At 44.0% G+C, this 19,932-nt stretch overlaps 1 protein-coding gene across 13 annotated transcripts in view; it reads right to left on the reverse strand.

Moving 5' to 3' along the window:
* Positions 1-340: 340 nt before the first annotated feature.
* Positions 341-19,932, reverse strand: part of RBFOX3 (RNA binding fox-1 homolog 3) — a 1,004,344-nt gene continuing 984,752 nt past the window's right edge. For 10 of the 13 annotated variants that reach the window (XM_069076075.1, XM_069076070.1, XM_069076073.1 and 7 more), the window contains 6 exons: positions 14,895-14,948; positions 14,342-14,474; positions 13,157-13,337; positions 11,611-11,672; positions 8,414-8,492; positions 341-5,661 (listed from right to left, as the gene is read on the reverse strand). In XM_069076075.1, coding sequence (XP_068932176.1) covers positions 5,617-5,661; positions 8,414-8,492; positions 11,611-11,672; positions 13,157-13,337; positions 14,342-14,474; positions 14,895-14,948 — 554 coding nt within the window. In that variant the 3' untranslated portion in view covers positions 341-5,616. The remainder of the gene's footprint in view (positions 5,662-8,413; positions 8,493-11,610; positions 11,673-13,156; positions 13,338-14,341; positions 14,475-14,894; positions 14,949-19,932) is intronic. The other 3 variants (XM_069076078.1, XM_069076079.1, XM_069076072.1) reach the window with 2 other exon arrangements.

Below are 19,932 nucleotides of genomic sequence, written 5' to 3' on the forward strand. Positions count from 1 at the left end.
ATGAAAGAATTCCCAAGAATTAATATGAAAGCTTATCCATGTTCTTCTTCTAGAGATGTTGGAGGTGGGGCAAAAGGAAAGAGTGACTTGGGATTTGTACCTTACTGGTTTAATAACCCCATGTCCGGCAAGAGCTTTTCTTTTTGTGTGTGTATGTGGGAAGGTGTCTCAGCCACTTGTCACTTGCCTGGCTTTGGCAAAAGTTAGAACTAAACCATTTCTACTCAGTTTGGATTCAACACCTGTTCCCCAACAGGGCCCATCATACACCTTTCCATTCCCACCCTTTGTGTACAAGACCACTCCCTCCTCCCCTTCCCCCAATCAAAAAGCTGTCCTGGTTTGAAGAAAGAAATCTTTATTAATAATCTTAATAATAATACTGTTAATTTGAATGGTCACACCTTGGAAGCATACAGAATGGTAAGAAAGGAAGTTGGGGGCTCAGTTGCAGTCCTAGAAGGGAGGAGGGGAATAAATTTAGAGGGAAGAGGGGTTTGGGAGGAGGCTGCCAAGAGAAAAGGATTCAGTACAGCAGATGGAAAGGGTGGGGGAGCTTTATACAGAAGACAAATGGCTAGAGGTAGGGACTGGGTTCTATGTACATCAGGAATAGAAAAGGAGAATTCCATTTCAATAGCTTCAGGCGCTTATGCTGAATATAAAGTGAGGGTTTTGTTTTTTGTGATTGTTTGACTTGTTTTTAAGTTTCATGAGAAAGTAGAACTAAGTTGGGAGCCTATTTTTTCCCCCCTTCCTTTTGGCTACTCCAGTTGCCCTTACTCCGGCTGGGGCTTCCTCTTCCCTCCCCCTGCCATCTGTTTTTTATCCCTACCACTTGCTGCTAGACAAGGTCCCTCCCTCCTCCCAGGTGCTCCAAAAGGATGCCCTATTGCTACTGCCACTACTCTGGACACCCAACCACAGTTCCAAGGGCAGTAACTGAGCATTAGGACAGGGCCTCCACTGTGGAGCTGAGAGTCAGCTCTGCACCTCTCTTTCCCTCAAACTACCCTGTTCCCTGGCTCGCCTCACAGGTTCCTTTCCCTGGCTATGGTTTTTCTAGACCCATAGCACCATGATACCTAATCTTGCAGATAAGTTGCACCAATGGAGCAGATGAAGATCTTGAGTTAGGTTACTCCCTTCCTTCTCTGACCCTCAGCAGAGTCAGACCCTTAGCAGCTAGCCCTATTTTCCACTCAGCTCTGTCCAATACACCTTCCAGCTACTTGCCCTTTGGCTTCCAAGGGAAATGGACCTTGGACAGCTGGCAGTGAGCAGAGCACCGGGTAGCAGAACTAGAGAGAGATCATCTTCAGTCGCCAGAACAAATTTGTTTTGAAACCCCTCCCCCACTGAATGGCTCTCACCTCTATTTCAACTCTTGCCCCTTCTCCAAGTCTTGTCTTACAGGACTGCATATGGTAGAGGAGGAAAGTAGTTTCAACAGAGGAGGCTTGGCTGCAGGGGACACCCATCTTTTAAAGTTCTTACATCAGAGGAACACTGGGTGTCCCTGTTTACTTTTAGCCTGGGTCTCATGGACAGAGACTGGGCTTGTTCTGTTCTGCTGTCTGGGAGCCAAGAGAATGAGTGGCTGGAGGAGAAATCCTGGGACTCTGGTTTTCCTGGAGTCCTGCCAATGCTTTTTTATTTTTATTTTTTTAAAGGAGTTGGCACTCGAAGACTGGTGGTCAAATAACATTCAGGCGGCCTGCAAACTAATGTGATGCACTGCTCAGCACATTGCTTTCGCTAGGGTGAGGGCAAGGGCATTTTCTTTGCCAGCACAGCATGGGGAGCTGAGACCCAGAAAACTCACCCCATGGATGACGAGGCATGCACCAAGGCCTGAGTTCCCTGGGAATGCAAACTGCCTTTGCTTTTCTTACCATCCTCTCATTTCTCTGCCCCATCCTTCCTGATTCATCTGCTCCTGGCCCCAATTCTTTCTTTTTGCATGCCATTCCCAAGCCACTTGGAACAAGATGACTACATCCTGTCTTCCTTCTGTTCTCTGATCACTCTGCTCTAGTAGTCCCTATACCACCCATAGTGAAGGGAGACTATGAGGAAGACACGGTAGTAAAAAAAAAAAAAACCCTGTCTTTGGGGGTAGCAAAAGCTTGGCTCCTACCCCCTGACCTCACCCTCATAAGCCCAAAAAAGAGGAGGGGCCCCCCAACATGACTACCAGCTTAGGGAAAGGGGTGAGAGGTGGAGGTTGGGAAAAGTCTCCCCCTTGGTGCCATCAGGTTGGTGTTCACTTTGTGGGTGCGGGGTACACAGTGCCTCCTGCTGGACTCTTCTTGCTGGGCGCCTGTGTGTGGCCTCTATGTGGGACTTGTCACTTGGTTGATTGCTTCTTTTCTCTGCTTAAGTTTTGTTGCTTTCATTTTGAAATATTTTTAGGGTTTTTTTTGGCGTTGTTTTTGTGTTTTTTTCATTTTGTTTTTTTTTTTAATTTGTTTTTGTTTTGTTTTGTTTTGCCCTTCATGGTCCAAGAAGAAAACAGCAGATTTCACTACAACAGAAACAAAAAAGCCAAGCTTGCACAGTTGCACAGATGCAACACACTGTATTGCCAAGGAGGCCCTGGACACTGGGCCTTTGAACCCAGAAGGAGATAATGAGATAATATGGGGAGGAGTTGGTGTTCCATGGCTTGAGGCAAATATTTACTTTTTGACATATTAAACAGCCCCAGGGAGAGGAGGGGAGAACAGTGGACCCCATTGCCCCAGCTGTCATCCCCAAACCCTCACTATATACATACATATGTTTATTTATATATATCTACCCCTGGCCCTCAGGAGGCTGCTGCTGGCTTTACGATCTAAATGTTGGATTTCAACTTGTCCTTCCACCCTTTCCAAGGTTGGTTGGATGTATAGTGATGGGGTAGGGAAGTAGTAACTGAGAACTGGAGGTCAGGGCTTGGGGTAGAGGGAGATGAGAATATGGCTAAGCTCTGATTTAAGTAGAACAAGCAAAGATGGGATAAGAGAAGCAGTTGTCGCAGACTGTTTGGGATAGCGAAGACTGAGGGGCATAACAGAAGGTGGCGAAGGGGCTGGAGACAAAGGCATTTGGGAATAGTGAGTGTTCAGCAAAGAGAATGAGGATGTGAAAAAGTGGTGGTAAATATGTGGGAGAAGGTGAATTTTAACAACAGGGAAGAGACAATTTGGACGCCTGAGAGAGGTGTGATGGGAAGGGAAGTATGGGAACTATTTTCCAAACGGATGTACCGTTTCCCCGATAATAAGACCTATACCGAAAATAAGCCCTCCCCTTACTGTGTAAGATTCCTCTAAAATAAGCCCTCCCCCGAAAATAAGCCCTATTGAGATTGCTACTGTAGTGAAGGTGATCCCCTGCGCTACACGCTACATTACGGTACCCTCTGTATGCACCGTCCCCCCCGCCCGGGTGAAACACACACCGCGCTCCGAGCTGCATCCAATCAGAGCTGCAGCAGTGAGCGCATCATCCTGTTCTTCCCCAGTGATTTGCTTGCTGGTGCCATGGAGAGCAGTGCCGCGGAGGAGAGCTGAGGCAGGACAATATAAGCCCTCCCCTGAAAATAAGCCCTCTGGTGTTTTTCTTTCCAAAAAAAAAATAATAAGACAGTGTCTTATTATCGGGGAAACACGGTATGTGTGGGGTGGGATAGGGTGTTTGTAGCAGAAACTAAGTCCTACAGCTGGTAGGGAGCCTTTGTCCCTCCCAGACACCAGATGCCTTAGCTTTCCTCAGTCAAAGATGAAATGCTTACTCCCATTAGGGGGTGGTCAAGTGAAGGAAAGGGTAAAGAAGAGAGGAATAAGCATTTACATAGTGCCTACTACTGAGCTAAGCACTTTACAAATATTATCTCACTTGATAAAAAGGCTCAGGGAATAGCTTATTTAAAACCCATGGATGATATAGGAAAAAAGGACCCCTTGTCTTGGTTGGCTCCCTCTGAGCTCCCTGAAAGGAGTTTTCTGTATAACAACTAGAACCAAAAAGATAAGTGTTCTCGTGAACAATATAAAGTTGCAATGGTGCCTGGTTGAGATCCAGGACACTTGAGTTTTAGTCTTGGTTTTGCTGCTAACTTGCTGTGACATCTCTGGGTTTCACTTTCCTCCTGTAAAATGAGGAGTTCTGAAGGATGACCTTCCAGTTATCTCTTCCAGGTCTAACATTATGACCTGGTCAGAGGGTCTCCAAAGTCTATGGACTTTGTTTTAGGGGTGTGCCAGGCCAGGCTAGACAGATCTCTGTGGACATGTGAATACATTCATTAAAAAAAAAAGTCTCCATCTGCATTAAAGTTGGAGGTGGTAGGAAAGGGAGCTGGATTCAGGGAGTCAGTCCTGAGATGAGCCATCCAGCAGTGAGGAGTCCCTATATAAGAAGCTTAATTTTTGAAGGGCAGTGATACAAGTACTCAAACTAAAGACTGTTTTTGAGCTGAGGCACAGAAAGGGAAATGCTTTGGCTGGGCAGCACACACCAAGGACAGAGCTGGGAAAATAAAATCTGCCACTTTAGCAGGGGGCTAGGGATCTCCACAGCTAGGATGCTGATGGCTTTGTTTCTAGGTCATAGGCCAAAGGAGAAATTTTAGGATGGTAATATAAGGGAACTGTAAGGCATATGGACAGATGCAGGGAACTAGGGGAGGAAGAATTCATTTCCATTTTCATCTCTTGCAAAGAACACTTTGGCCAGGACATTATTATGACTTCCATAGGGAATGGGATCTATATAATTCAATTAAAAAAATCATTTCACCCAAGAGGAGATGAGGAAGACCAGATATAGGGAGTGAAGGAAAGAGAGGGAGGGCGAAGCAGAGAGAGAGGTAAGGGATTGATCTAAGATGGAAGAGAGGACAGAAGAATGCTAATTCCCTTTTCCTGTCCTTTTCTTCATGGAACAGATTTCTTCTAGCAGTTTCAAGATTAATTGGGTGGAGGTGGGAGCCAACTAATTGTAAAGGGATAAAGCACTGGGGCAAGGACCAGAGTGGGAGGAATGGACAACTAAATGAAGTGTGGAACCTGGAGAATGGCACATGGTCTGTGGCCCTGACTCCTTTCACTAAGATTCCCTAGCTTCAGCCTGTTGATTGAAGAGTAAAGATGGAATAGGGTGGAAGTAAGGGGATTGGCCAAGGCACTAGGCCCTTTTGCTAACCCTTTTGGCGTAGCTATGAGTTGAGGGGTCAGAGCCATGGGGAAAGGGAGGTTGATCCTCTGAATCCAGGCTCAACTTCTTGACTCTCTCCCTTCCCCTCTTACGCCCCCTCCCATGGCCCCCAGTTTGTATACCATACCTTGATGGTTTGGGAGTGGAACAACATCGACAAACTCAATACAGGAAATTAGTTACAAACATACAGGTACAGTCATGGACAAAGACACACACACCACCACGGGGCGGGGAGAAACAACTGGAGGTAAAAATCTATGGTTTTAGAGTCGCGGAGGGTCAGCGGTGAATGTCCCTGACCCGGTGGGGCAGTTTGTCTTCCTGGAGGATCTGCCTGGTGTCTAGTTTGGTTTGGTTTGGTTTGGAATAAGCAGTCAGTGTGAATGCTGTTAGGGGCTGGGTCTCTTGCTAGTAGGGGGTGAAGCGGCTGTACCCTCCTCGGCAGAGGCTAGCCTGCAACATCAAAGATGAAAAACATCCAATCAGTATTGTCTTTTGGTAGGAAAAAAAAGTCAAAAAAAGGAAAAAGAAAAAAAAGGAAAAAGAGAAATAGCCAAATCCCATTTTCTTCCCCCGATGTTTTTTTTCCCCCTTCCATGGGGAGAATAATTGATAAATAGTATAAGTGATAATTTGCCATGGCAAGAGGGCAGTGGGTCCAGGTTGAAGGGCTTAGTTTATTTCTGAGTGAGTGGTATCCCTGAAGGGGAGGGGGCCTTTGGGGGCAAGTATAGAAAGTGACCATCAGCAGTACCGGCCTTGAATTTTTTTCTGTTAATTCCTATTTAGTCCTTGGTGTAGTACTCGATTTTTCATGGAGTGTGGCCTAACATGGTGGCAAAAGCAATGGATTTGGAGTGGGAGGACATGGTTTTAAATTAGTAGGCTCTGTTATTTATAGGTTGTGTGACCATGGGCAAGTTTCTTCTTCCCTGCTCTGGGCCTCAATTTCCTTAGGGAAGGGAATGTCATGATAGTCCTTGGCAGCAAGTACTTTTTTTTGGTTGCTGTCTCTTGAGCATCCAGCACTGTGATTAGCACATGATAGGTGCTTGTATTAAATCAATCAAATGATGGAGCTGGACCAAGTGATCTTGCTAGCTCTAAATACTGTGATCCTATAACCATGAGTTAATCAGACTTCATGACAGGATGCACACTCCAAGAAGGCTTTATCTGGGGAGAATAAGGGCCTACTCTTTTGGATGCAAGGCCACCTGATTTGATTAAGGAATGGGACTACTGAGGTTTTAAGGTCCAAGCCAAATGGCCACATCAGACCAAGCTTTCAAATAATAGCCTGTATTTCCCTGTACATGTCCAAAGGTTTTCTTCTGCAGAGAACAGGGTCTGAGGGTCCTCTTTATTTATAAGCTGCATGACCTGGCAAATCACTTCTCTGAGCTTCAAGTCTTTCCTTACATAGGGAATGTAAGTTCCCTTAAGGGTGTGGAGTTTTCTTTTTTCTTTGTGCAGATTGGTGGTGGTGGTGGTGGATAAGGAGAGTCTTTGTAGCCTAGGTATAGTCAATGTAGTGGAAAGAACATGAATTTGGAGTCAGAGGACCTGTGTTTTGGGGTTAAGCACTTAACCTTTCTGAGCCTCATTTTCTTCATCCGTAAAATGGAGTCGGACTAGCTTGCCTCTGAAGTCCATTCTAGTTCTAAATCTTTTAGATGATACTGACTCCCCTTTTCTCAAAGGATCCCTCTTTCCCTGGGTTTCCAAAACTCTCTTCAATCTCCTCTGGAGTCCTGAGCTTGCTTCTTCACCTGACCTCATCATTACCTTGCACGAAAGATTTTCTTATTCCCCTTCCACCCTACTGTCCATTTTTGATTGAGAAGGGGAGAAAATGGAAAATGTTGAAAAGTTGACAAAAAAGATAAAAGTTTCTTTAAAAAATAATGTTAAATAAAACACAAAAAGAGATAACCCTTCATTAATTAATGAAAGCTTTTAGCTAGCAGCTGAACTGAGGGCATTGGGATTTTTAAAGAAAATACTATAAAGCACACCGACTTAGGGCCTTGGTACCTCTCCCAAGAGTCACTGGTCTTGGAGAGCAAGCCAATGAGGGGTGGAATCTAGCCCATGGTGTTGCAAGGGACAGCCTTAGGCAAGATTGGGTTTTTGGGGATTGAAAACACCCAAAAATTAAAAAGAAAAAGAAAAAAACTAGAATAAAAAAAAGTGAGGGATCCTTAAAAGAAAATTTAAAAATCTTGTTGGATTGACCCTTACCCACTTTCCCCACTTCCCTTCCCTGGCCCTCTCCCTCCCCCCAAGTTTTCATCTTTGATGCTGGATGCCAAGCTAGCTAAAAACCGACATTAAGTACAATGCCGGGATGAGGGATTGGGGTTACTACTAGACTGATGTGTTATCAAGAGAACACCCTGTTGTAGAATGGAGCTGGGTTTTTGTGACTATAGCTGGCATATGCACACACACATACACACACATACACACACTCTCCTGTAGATCACCATGATCAAGCCAAGCGCATCAGAAGTACACCCTTTCTCTCTTCCTGACCCCAACCATTCTGCCCATGCAATGGTGACCATGGAACCCAGGGAGAGAGACTCCTGGAGCAAGCACCTCAGGGAGCACTGAGTCAATGGAGGGTACAAGCCACAATCGGTAGGCCACTCTCCTCAGTTGTGGGTAATGGTGTTATATGTATGAGGGGATTGGCACTTTGAAATATAGAAGGGACTAGGGGGAATCACTCCTGCATCTGGGGAAACTGAGTCCATTGTTGTGGAGAGGAGGGCCTTACTGAGGAAGGGAGGAGGCTGTGTTTTGAGATCTCAGTGGCGTATTGGATACAGGATAATGGGTCACTGAAGATTTGGAAGTTGACCTGGGATAATGACACAGACTGGAAGGCCAGAGAGACACACACAGAAAGGGGCCAACAAACTATAATCTATAATGTTCCTTTCCCAGCTTAAGAAAGGAACATGAGGAGAGGAATACTATATACCTATAGGGTTGTGCAGGCTTCCCTTCCCCTTCTTTCCAACCTCTTGACCCAATGGAAAGGTATTTTAGATTCAACCTGGGGCTTTCTTTAATGGTCCCCCATCACCCCTGACATATACCCTCCCTTCCCCCTACCCTCTAGGGATAACAACTTTTTTTCTGACCATGAACAGCTGAGCCAATCTATGTCCAAAGCAGGGCTGAACCTCCTTACCATAGTTCCAATGCTATAGGTTGCAGCAGGGCCAATGGCATGGTGATAAGGGTCAGCAGCCGCATAGACTCTGCCGTAACTAGGGAACAAAAAGAACAGGCAAGATATGGTAGTGTTGGGAAGCAGAGGAAATGGAAAGAAAATAAACGGGGTGAGGAATGTCTGCTTACTTCTCAAACCTAGATTTAAGTCTATTTTTCTAAGTCATTTTTCTTCTCTTTCCCAAGGCCTACTATACCTCTTGCAGGAAGCCTTTTTTAGAAAGAGGTGACTCCTAATAGCAGATGATCAGATGCCTTTTTTGTTATCCATCAGACCCTCCGCCATTGAATATCAGCTCCTCAAGAGATGTGGGGTAAGGCCTGTCTGTGTTTTCATATATAATTTTGTGTACAATATATGTTGTATTTGATGAGATGGAGACCTGAGTGACTACATGCAAATGTGGGGGCAGAAGAATCCCAGTGAGTATATCCAGAGTGGGAGGAAAAAAGGTTACTGGGGTGAGAACAGATCATGATAGAGTCACTATCATCAGTACTGAGTAACAGATGGAGACATCCACAATTGGCTAGTCAAACAGTGAGAGTTCCTCTAAGTTTCTGAAGCCTGGCCATCTACTTTCCCTTTAAGATGAATGGGCTTGCTCTCTGGACAGTCTTATATCTCTGTATTTTTCCCCAACTAAATCTTACTTATTATTTAATTTAATATGCCAACCAAGTTTCCCTTCTGCCTTTGGACTAAAGAGACTAAATAATCTTACGTCTTTGAAGTCACAGCAGATGCTGAGCATCTAAGCAGGGTAAGGCTCCCACTGGATGGGCCTGGGAGAGAGAGTGTGATGAGAACATTCCCCCATCACAAGAGCATGAGACTACTAGTAGATATGGAAAGCTTGCTACAGCTGATGTCTTATGCCTGGGAGAGCTGAGCATCCCATGCCATACTGCTAGGAGTGGCTCTGCTGAATGAAGTAGAGTCTTGGTCCTTTGACTAGCAGGGAAGCCTTGAGGACTGTGGGGGAAGGTCTCAGGTGGGAAGGGTTCATCAATCACAGCTGCACCCTTCCCTCATCCTCCCACCCCTACTGCATTCTACTTTCCCTGAACATTTCTCACTTCTCTGCAACCCCAGCTCCATCAGTTTTGTCCAGGAACTTGAGCTTGTTGCTACCACCCTATTTCTGGTCTCCAAGGAGAAAGGAGTTAAGAATTTGGGAAAGAGAGAGTTGGGATGGATATTTGCTGACTACTTCTATTCTGAGGCTGTCCTTCAGAAGTGATAACAGGCAAGGAATAGGAGAATGGTGATTAGCATAGTGTCTGGCACACAGCAGGTGCTTAATAAATACTTTTTGACTGATTAGAACTGCTCTGGCAACTAAACTAATTAACCAAAGGAGAAGTATGGAAGGGGGAACAGGATTCACTTTGTGCACAAGTCTGGGACAACTTCAGTGGAAGAAGTCAAAGAGATAAAGGTTAAAAAAAAAGCACTTTTACAAATGACATATATAGTTTTCCAGTGATAGCAACCCTGATGGTTTTTACAGAAGAGTTGGAAGAAGGAGAGAAAGACTCATTTCTGGACCTGACCTGTGGTATCCACCTTCACTTTTTTTTATAGTCTGTTTTGTAGTCAACTCTCAGTTATTTGTGCATGCAGGGAGGAATTCCTCCAATAGAATAATTGAGATTACAGATGATCTAAAGATTCTAGTTAGCCACCTTTCTAGAGACCCTTCTAGAGTCCGGGGAACAGATGGGTAGCTTGGTCAAAAGGACCTAAGGAACCAGAGATGGGGAGACATTTGGGGAGTTAGTCAAAGGCTTGTGTGGAGTTTAGGTTAGCCTCTTGGCTAATGGGGAATGGAGGAAGGGAAGCACCAGACTCACAAATGTCCTAGGAAGGGGATGTGATGGTTCACTCCCCAGAAATTTTCTATCCTTAGATGAAGCAGGAAGAGGTCATATGTATGGCTGGCCAAAGGACAGCTAGGTGAACTGAGAGCTAAACTGCTCTTTGGCTAATAAGAAGACCCTGGTGAGTGGGGAGAACTATAGAATAGTATCTTCCCTTCTAGCCATGAATACCTTCTTTTAGATTACTTTTGTATTTTCTGTATGCATATAAATATATATGTGTATATATACACATATAATATATACACGCATATGTAATATGTATGTGTAACCATATACACATACATGTATATACACACATATATATTGTGTGTGTGTGGTTAGTTATTTTATGCTTCTCTCTTCCATCAGAACATGAGCTCCTTGAGGACAGGAACTGTTTTCCTTTGTATTTCCAATGCTTAGCACAGTGTCTGACACATGGTAATCACTTACTAAATGCTTGTTATTTGACGGACCCTTCTCCATCTTAAGGTGCACATTTTTAGTGAAATTTAAATCTTTATGGCATGGAGATGACTTTGAAGGTTAGAGAAGCAGAGTAAAAGCTCTGGCAGAACGTAACAAGCTGGAAAGGCTTTGAGTTTAGATCCAACAAAGTGTGTGTGTGTGTGTGTGTGTGTGTGTGTGTGTGTGTGTGTGTGTGCGCGGCCTGTCTGCCTTTTTGTCTGAGGACCAGTCTAGTAAGCTCATCACTAGAGTGCTAGCCACCACCTGCCGCCTTTACTGAGGGAGTATGCTCCTCCCATATCTTTGAATTCCTGAAAAAGAAGGCAAATAAAGTGGAGGGGATCTGGAACCCAGACTAAAGGTAAACATCAGTCATATCATGGGTTGTAGCAATTTCTGCCCAGAACCTCAAATAACTTACAAGGGTGTGAGAATTTTGAAACAGCAAGAAAAGATAATTTTGCTGTTGGAGTAAGTTGTTGTAATATAGACAGAAACTAGGGACAATTGTGTCCATTACTGAGGCCCAATGGTATTTGAGTGAACTTAGAAAGAAGCCAAGATTCTCTAAAGTGTTCCTGAGATGGGATAGTGGATGGGGTAGGGGGTGACTATTTTCTGGATGGAGCAGTAGAGCTTGGGGGCTGCTCGGGAAATGATAGGGAGAGCTGGGAAATTGCTACGATCATTTCTGATCATGTTCATGATTATTTATCCTTTGTCATCTGTTGAGTTTACTTACAGGGACCTACTCTACACTTCCCTTCCACCCCATCCCCACCACATACAATTCCACATCCCAGGTTGGGCTCAAGTTCTTACCTGTCGCTGTAAGCTGCTGCTGTTGCTGCTGGCTGGGCATATCTGTAGGCTGCATAGCCCCCCTGCAGGGACAAGAAAGAGAGGAGAGAAAAGGCAGATGAGTGTGATGGGCTGCAGTCTGAGAAGGTCTGTCTGCCAAAAAAGGACAGAGCTAAAGAGTGTACCCATGGCACTAGGTTTTTAGAACCAGCCCTCAAGTCCTCAGGGACCCAAGTTGATCGACATTATTTAGCGCATTGAAAAACATTGGAAAACAGAGGAGACCTGGGAGGGGAAAGACTAGCCCTAGGCCTGTAAGGAATATTGCTCCTGATTTCTCTGCTCAGGTGGGACTACATCGCTAAATTGGAAAAAGTGAAATACAGTTTACTGGCAGGGAGGGGTTCTTCAGTGTTGTGTCATGGATTTCTTTGGCAGTCTGATGAAGTCTATGGATTGCTTCTCAGAAAAATGTTTTTAAATGCATAAAATACAGTGCATAGGAAAATTTAAAAAATACAAAGGAAACCAATTATACTGAAATATAGTTATCAAAATATTAAAAAAATTTTTTTTAAGTTCATAGACTCTCTTGAAATCTATCCATGGTCCCCTTCCCTTCAATGAATGTGGACCTTAGGTTAGGAACTTCTTGTTGAAAGGGATAAAGAAACCATCTCTGTCTCTAAGTCTTGCGGAAGAGCTCAGGGATTGCATCAGATGACTTCCAATGAGATCTAAGCCTTACTTATCTTTTCTGAATCAAGATGGGTTGATCTCTCTGACAGGACAACACAAGACAGTACTGTGGTGGCACTGCTAAAGTGGGGTGGGGGTAGGAGGGCAATTTTGTAATCAAATGACAAGTTTCTAACTAAATGGAAGCAACAGGGGCAAAGAATCTTTATGAGGAATGAAGGATTCCTTTTTTCCTGATGATGCTGTGGAGTAAAGGGAATGAGGAAGAGGCACATTAGGGAAGAAAACAGAGGTTGGAAGCACAGCAAATTCTGCTATCTGCATTGTGGGTTTTATACTTTGTGGGTGCACTGGCATCCTCCTCTACCATTAAGAAGTAATAAGAGGCAATGCCATTAGGAATAGAGATCCGTTGTCATCTCTTCCCCCTCCCAACACACAGTCTTTCATGGGTAGTGTTGTCCTACGTTCTAGAAGAGGGTCGAAATGACATCACTATGTTGGGGTCAAGGTAGAGTGTGTTTAACTGTGGCTGATCAGACCAATACAAGCTCAGAAGGTTCTACCACAGGTTGGGCACAAATATACTGTCTTTCATACGGGAAGATCAATGTCATTTGATTACTTTGGATTATTCCTACTCCATTTTACTAATATACACAAATTATTAGAGAGTTAAATTTAACGGACCACAGGAAAACAAAGGCAGGACAGAGTTGATACCATCACTGTCTGTATATTCCCCAATTGTGCTGGGCCCTGGAATCATCTGAACTGTGGGAGACATTCCATTAACTTAAGTACAATTAAGGGGGAAGTAGGGTTTTATCCCCTGAAATGGGTAGCTGTAGGGGTGGGGCACACTTACATAAATCTCTGCGCCATAAAATCCATCCTGATACACGACCCTGGAAGCAAACGGACAAGAAAGTGGTGGGAACGCTGGAGAGGTGGGGTAGGCCGGCTCCGGTGTCTGCTGAGGAGGGAGGGGGCATGGTGCCAGCCCTGCCCATGGGACTGGCATTTTAACAAGCGTTTGCTCCAGTGCCCTGTTTTGGTATAACAATAGAGTAACACCCTTGCTATAGTCAGCAACTTTTCCCCACAAGCCTAGGGGGCCTCTCAGCCCCAGTCTCATTTACTACCCCCACCCCCAACCATCCCCACCCTCATCCCAGGGAACTGTGATCTCCATTAGACATCCGAGGGCGCTAGGATGGATGGGGCTTGTTGTCAGTTCCTCAGGGAGGTAGCTGGGGCAGAACCATAAATGGAAGCCTGTCTTCTAGTCCTGAGGATCCCTGGTATCCTCAACATACTGGGGGACACAAAAGATGCTCAGAGGTACTGCTAGGTGTTATATCGGTCTCTGACCAAATGCCTTGAGTGAATAATTTTAGAGAAGTTTCCACATTGTTCACCATCCTATAGGGATGAGTACCAGATATGTGATGTCTACTGGAATTTCCAGGTGAACTACCTCTACCAATACACATCAGCAACTTTTTTGCAACTTGGGGTTTTAGAGAGTTGCTTAGGAAGCTGAGAGTGACTTGCCCAGGGTCCACATAATCTGTATATGTCAGAGGTCTTCCTGGTTCTGAGGCCACCTCCCTATCTGCTAGTCCCATCTGGCTTCTTTAATATGACTGGGAAATTTTGAGACCAGAGGCAGTTTGATATAGTGGATAGGGCATTGGATTGGAGTTAGGATGACCTGGGTTCAAATTGGGCCTTATACACTCCCTGTGCCTCTGTTTACCCATCTGTAAAGTGAAACAGTTAGTGGATTTGGTGGTCTCTAGGTGTCTTCCAGTTCTCAATCTATGATCCTGTGATCCTAGTTTATAAATTTCCAAAATGTTCCTCAAGTAATTTATACTTTCTTTTTTTTTTTCAAGTTGACTAGCCCCTTTTGCCTTCCCCAGAATTCGCAGATTTCTGTTCCCCTTCCTGGACCCCTATTCCTTCTCCATCTCCCTACTTTGGAATCTCCCAGACTGTTCCCTGTGCCCCCGCAAGCCACCAGGAGATCCCCGTCCTAGGTACTCACGCGCCATATGTTGGAATGGGAGGAGGAGGTGGTGCGGCCCGGAATGTGTTATAGACAGCCCGTCCCCGACCTCGTAAGTGTGCCCCTCGGTATGCTACTGCTGTGCCTGTTGTGGGGTATGGGAATCCTGTCACTGCAGAGAAAGAGTAAGAGAAAAGAAGTCACCACATGGAGTCATAGGAAAGAGAAAAGGGGAAGGAGGTCAATGAAGTTTTTACCTGAAAGGAAGCAAGAGCATCCAGTATCTTGCTAAGCTCTCTCTTGCATCTATCCCTGATCCCCTGATTCTCCTTGTTCAAGTTCAAAAGCAGGAGCAGGGGCCCCAGTAATATTTCCTTTGGTTCTGCCCTATTTTTCCTTCCTGGACCTGAGTAATGGGGCATTGCCCTATAAGCTACCTTGAGGCTAATGATCACTAAACAATAGTGATCCCTTTGTTGGGGTGGTATTGCTATATGTGCCTGGGAGAGCCTACTCCCAGGATCCTGCCATTTCTTTTCTCCCATTGCTCAGGTTTTAAAAAGACATGTCTCTCCCCTTCCCCACACTTTACCTGCATAGAATTCGGGTCCATATACGGCACCCACCACGGGGTTTAGTTTCCAGCCTAGGACAGAAATAAAGAGGGACAGTCATTATGTCCAGACTACTTAATCACCCTACTTCCCACCAAACTATCATGTATCCCTGCAACTCTCTGAACTTTATCCACCTCCCATCCGACTCCCTTGGATCTGGGCTGCCCTAGAGCAGGGGGCACAATGGGAAAGTACTAAGTACTCCTGAAATATTTTGAGTTTTAAGTTGGACATTTTAAAGGCCTCTAGAGAAAGCAGACCAGAAATACCACCCACAGATTGTAACCCCTGCCCCACTGTGACCAGAGGTAGCCAAATTAGTGAAAGTCTGAGAAGTAGGAATGAAGAAGTAGTCTGAGAAGTAGGAATGGAACCTAAGAGGGACCTAAGAATCCTGGACATCTCGGTTCCCCAATTTTTCCAGCTGACCTATGCTATCATCACCACTGCTATTGATGGGAACAAGAACAGGTCAATCTCTCAGAGCTACTGCAAAGTCATCCGGGTTTGTCTCTTCTTCTTGGCTCTTCCATATAAATAACTCCCAACTGTCTAACCTTGTGGGTTATTCCATCCAGGCCTCCCCACCCCCTGACCCCAGGCCTACTTCTCTGTCAGTAGTTATGTGCTGTGGGAATATAAAACTCCTTTTAACATCAACATAAGAAAAAGAGAATCATGAGGGTAAAGCAACTACATGCTGTACATATATACCCCATCAGTTTTATTTATGCCACAACTTCCCTAGGTTAGAACTAATAATTAAGAGTTGAATGTACTTGGTATGTGATATCAGTTAAATTATGATGCTACATTTCTTTTCTTTTTTTTATTTTTAAAGCAATCGGGGTTAAGTAACTTGCTCAAGGTTACACGGCCAGTTATTTCTGGGTGTGGTGCTGAGTATTTGAGCCTGGATTTGATCCAGATCATCCCGACACTGGAGCCGGTGCTCTTACTCGCTGAGCCACCTGGCTGCCCCTAAGCAATTGGCGTTAAGTAACTTGCTCAAGGTTACACAGCCAGGTGTTTCTGGGTGGGTGCTAAGTGTCTGAGCCCGGGATTTTATCTCCAGGTCTTCTCAACACTGGAGCCGGTGCTCTTACTTGCTGTGCTACCTGGCCGCCCCGATGATGCTACATTTCTATCCCTGAAACTAACAAGGTCTTCTTTTTACTTCTATTCTTGGTGCCAAGTCTGATCTTTAACCAGATGATATTCACTGATTTCTTGCCCTTTCCCTATCCTCTGTTGCTAGAGGAGAGGAGGAGGGAATCCAGGTGAGGTTGGAGGATAGGGCAAAAGGGTAGGTTAATGTCCCCAATGTCCCTGGGAACGGGGCAGACTGCAGTGTAGAGAAGGAATGGAAGCAAAGGGTTGAAATACCTTACTATGAATATATCACACCTCTTAATGGCAGCATTGTGATTATTTTCTGTAATTCATCATCTATTTATTTCCAACACAGTTGTCTATAATGTGCTTCTATCGCAGGATCACAGATTTAAAGCCAACTGGGTCATCTAAAAATTTTACCGATGAGGAATGGGTAGTTAAGCAATTTGCCTCAGTTTTATACATGTAGTAAATGGGAGGGCTAGGATTTGAACTCATATCCTCTGACTCCAAGTTCTGTGATTTTCTACATTATAAGATGCTTATAGAATCACTCAAAATTTTAAAATATATGTGCAGAATATGGGTTGATAACATAATAAATAAAAAGGCAAGGTTTGGCTTTTTAAGAATAATGGGGGGCAGCTAGGTGGCACTGGCCCTGGAGTCAGGAGAACCTGAGTTCAAATCTGACCTCAGACACATAACACTTACTAGCTATGTGGCCATAGGCAAGTCACTTAATCCTAACTGTCCTGCCTTCCCCCCTCCAAAAAACAAAACAAAACCAAAACAAACAAAAAAATATACATTGGGAGCAACTTTAAAGTCCAGGATAAACTGAGGCTTATAATGAATATTAAGAACAACAAAAGGTTCTATTTTAGTTATGTAGGTGGCAGAACAAATAGAAAGATTTTTAAAAAGCATAGGGCCAATGCCTGGGGGTAGATTTCCTTCCATTCCTGGCAAAAGTAGATTGCCTTTCCTAATTATGTGGAAGTGTGCTTAATTTTGATTCTTAGGAAAATTCTAGGAAAAGTCATTAAAGAGACGGCTGGTGAACAGCTAGAAAGGGAAGCAGTGATTCCAAAGAGATAACCTGGCTTCATCAAGAGCAAGTCATGCCAGTGTTCGTTCCTCCCTTCCTTCCTTCTTTCCTTCCTTCTTTCCTTCCTTCCTTCCTTCCTTCCTTCCTTCCTTCCTTCCTTCCTTCCTTCCTTCCTTCCTTCCTTCCTTCCTTCCTTCCTCCTTCCTTCCTTCCTTCCTTCCTTCCTTCCTTCCTCCTTCCTTCCTTCCTTCCTTCCTTCCTTCCTTCCTTCCTTCCTTCCTTCCTTCCTTCCTCCCTTCCTTTCTTTCTGACAGGATTATTAAATCAAATGAGGGGAGTGCTATGGACATGGTTTACCTAGAGTTTAGTTAAACTCTATTTTATTTTTTACATTAATTAATTTTTAGTTTTTAACATGTACTTTTGATAAAGCATCTCAAACTGCTCTTGTGGGAAAGATGGGCAAAAACTGCATCCGCTAATATAATCAAATGGTGTAAGAGCTGGTTGAATGACTGGTCATTGTGGCAGGAGGTCTCCGGTGGAGTATCCCAGGGATCTGTGCTGTTTCAAATTTTTATCAATGACTTGGAGAAGGTGATAGAAGGTATTCTCATCAAATCTGCAGATGTGACACACAACTGGGAGGATAGCTAACACAGTTGATGACAGATTCCAAAAGGACCTTGGTAGGTTAAAGCATCGAGCTAAAGTTGAATTTCAAATGGGATAAATGTAAAGTCTAACACTTGGGCGTTAAGATCAACTTCACAAGGATAAGATGGGGAAGATATGGTTGGACAGTTGCTGTGAAAAAGATCAGAAGGCTTTTAGTGGACCACAAGCTCAAAATGAATCAGCAGTGTGATGTAGCAGCCAGAAAAGCTAACGCCAATTTGGGCTTCATTAAAAAGGGGCAATGCTTCCAGGAACAAGGAGGTGATCATCTGACTATACTTAGCTTGTGTCAGACCTCATCCATTCTGGGTTCTGTAGTTTAAGAAGGACATTGATAAGTTGGAAAGTGTCCAGAGAAGGGCAATTAGAATGGCGAATGGCCATGAGTTCATGTCATAGCAGGATCTGTTGAAGGAACTGGGCATATTTAACCTGGTAAAAGAAAGACTTGGGAGCTGCCTTGTAGTATTTTGACAGGCTAACAGGAATGGGGAACCTGTGGCCTTGAGGTCACATGTGGCCCTCTAGGTAACTCAAGTGTGGCCCTTTGACTGAAGCCAAACTTCACAGAACAAATCCCAAAAGTTTGGCTTCAGTCAAAGGGCCACACTTGAGGACCTAGAGGGTTGTATGTGGTCTTGGGGCAGGCTACAGGTTCCCCACCCCTGCTAGAATGTGGAAGAGGGATTAGGCTTGTTTTGTTTGTCCCCAGAGGGCAGAACCTGGGGCTGGAAGTTGGAACAAGGCAAATTTAACCTTGGTGTCAGCAAAAAAATTCCTAACAATTGGAGCTGTCCAAAAAATGCAATGAGTTCCCTTAATGAAGAGTGGAATTCTTTCCTTGGTGGTCTTCAAGCAGAAGCAGGATGAGTACTTGTCAGGTATATTATAGTGGGTATTCCTTTCGGGTATGAGTTGGACCAGATGGCTACTAAGGTCACTTCTACCTCTCAGATTCTGTGATTCTATTATCATGGGTAATGAAGAAAAGAAAATCACTCACTTATTTTGCCTCTTTTTGTCTCCACCAAGGAGAATGACTTTCAGAGTGATAAGTATGGAATAAAAAGGGTTAACTGGGCGTCCAGACTTAAGATAAGGGAGCTAGAACTGAATGCCTCAGCTGCTTTCAGTGAGTTCACCAAGTCACCAAGCCAGAATGAACTTTAGGACATGATTGCTGAGCCCCTGTTGGGATCTGATACTAGTGAGGTCTCCGTCAATTCACATAATGTTTCTAGACCTCAGTTTCCTGACCGTTAAAAATGAGGAAATTGAACTACATGACTTCTAAGGTCTCTTGATGGTTTAAATCTGTGAATAGTCTTAGAGAATGTAGAGTACTATAGAACTGAAGATAGGCAAATATACTGATTTTCATAAAGGGAAAGAACACATCTTTTAGACTCTAGGCCACTGGGTTTGTTTTTAATTCCTAGAATTTTTTGAGATTGTATTATTAAAGGGATAGTTAATGAGCCCTTGGAAAGGGAAGGGATCGCTAAGAGCTAGCACGTGCTTTGAATGACATAATCAGAATTCAAAAATAGCCTGGAATAATGGGCTATTATTTGTTGTTATTATTATACCAATAGCTCACTGTATGACTTAAGGCTTAATAAGCCTTACCAAATCCCTTCTTGCAAGCAACCTTGTGAGGTCTGCATTAAGGGTATTGTTATTTCTATTTTACAGATGAGGAAAATGAGGTTCAGAGAGGTTAAGTGACCTACACATGATAACAAAACTACTATGGTTATGCCACTTCACTATCTTAGATTGGTTTTCTATAAAAGGGTCATAATTATAGTTGTATTAGCTAGCTCACAGGGCTGTCCTTAGTAAAGAGCTTCAGATCCCTTAAAGCACTATATAAATGTTAGCCATTGTTATTTACAATAAAATAGGATGAAAATGAATGGAAAAATGTAGTTTTGTACTTGAATTCCAAATATCAACTATAAAATATATCACGGGGAGATAGATATCAATTTATGTAAAAAGGAATAGAAGCTTTTAAGGGGCAGCAAGTTCCATTAAGGCAACATTGACATGACAGTCAAAAAATCCTAATGTGATCAGAAGGAAGGAAGGAAGGGAGGGAGAGAGAGAGACAGCTAGAGAGAGAGAGAGAGAGAGAGAGAGAGAGAGAGAGAGAGAGAGAGAGA

The sequence above is a fragment of the Petaurus breviceps genome, unplaced genomic scaffold (genome assembly GCF_028583685.1).
Source record: "Petaurus breviceps papuanus isolate PSGF00001 unplaced genomic scaffold, PetGlider_PUasm1.0 90925, whole genome shotgun sequence".
NCBI classification, from domain to species: domain Eukaryota; kingdom Metazoa; phylum Chordata; class Mammalia; order Diprotodontia; family Petauridae; genus Petaurus; species Petaurus breviceps.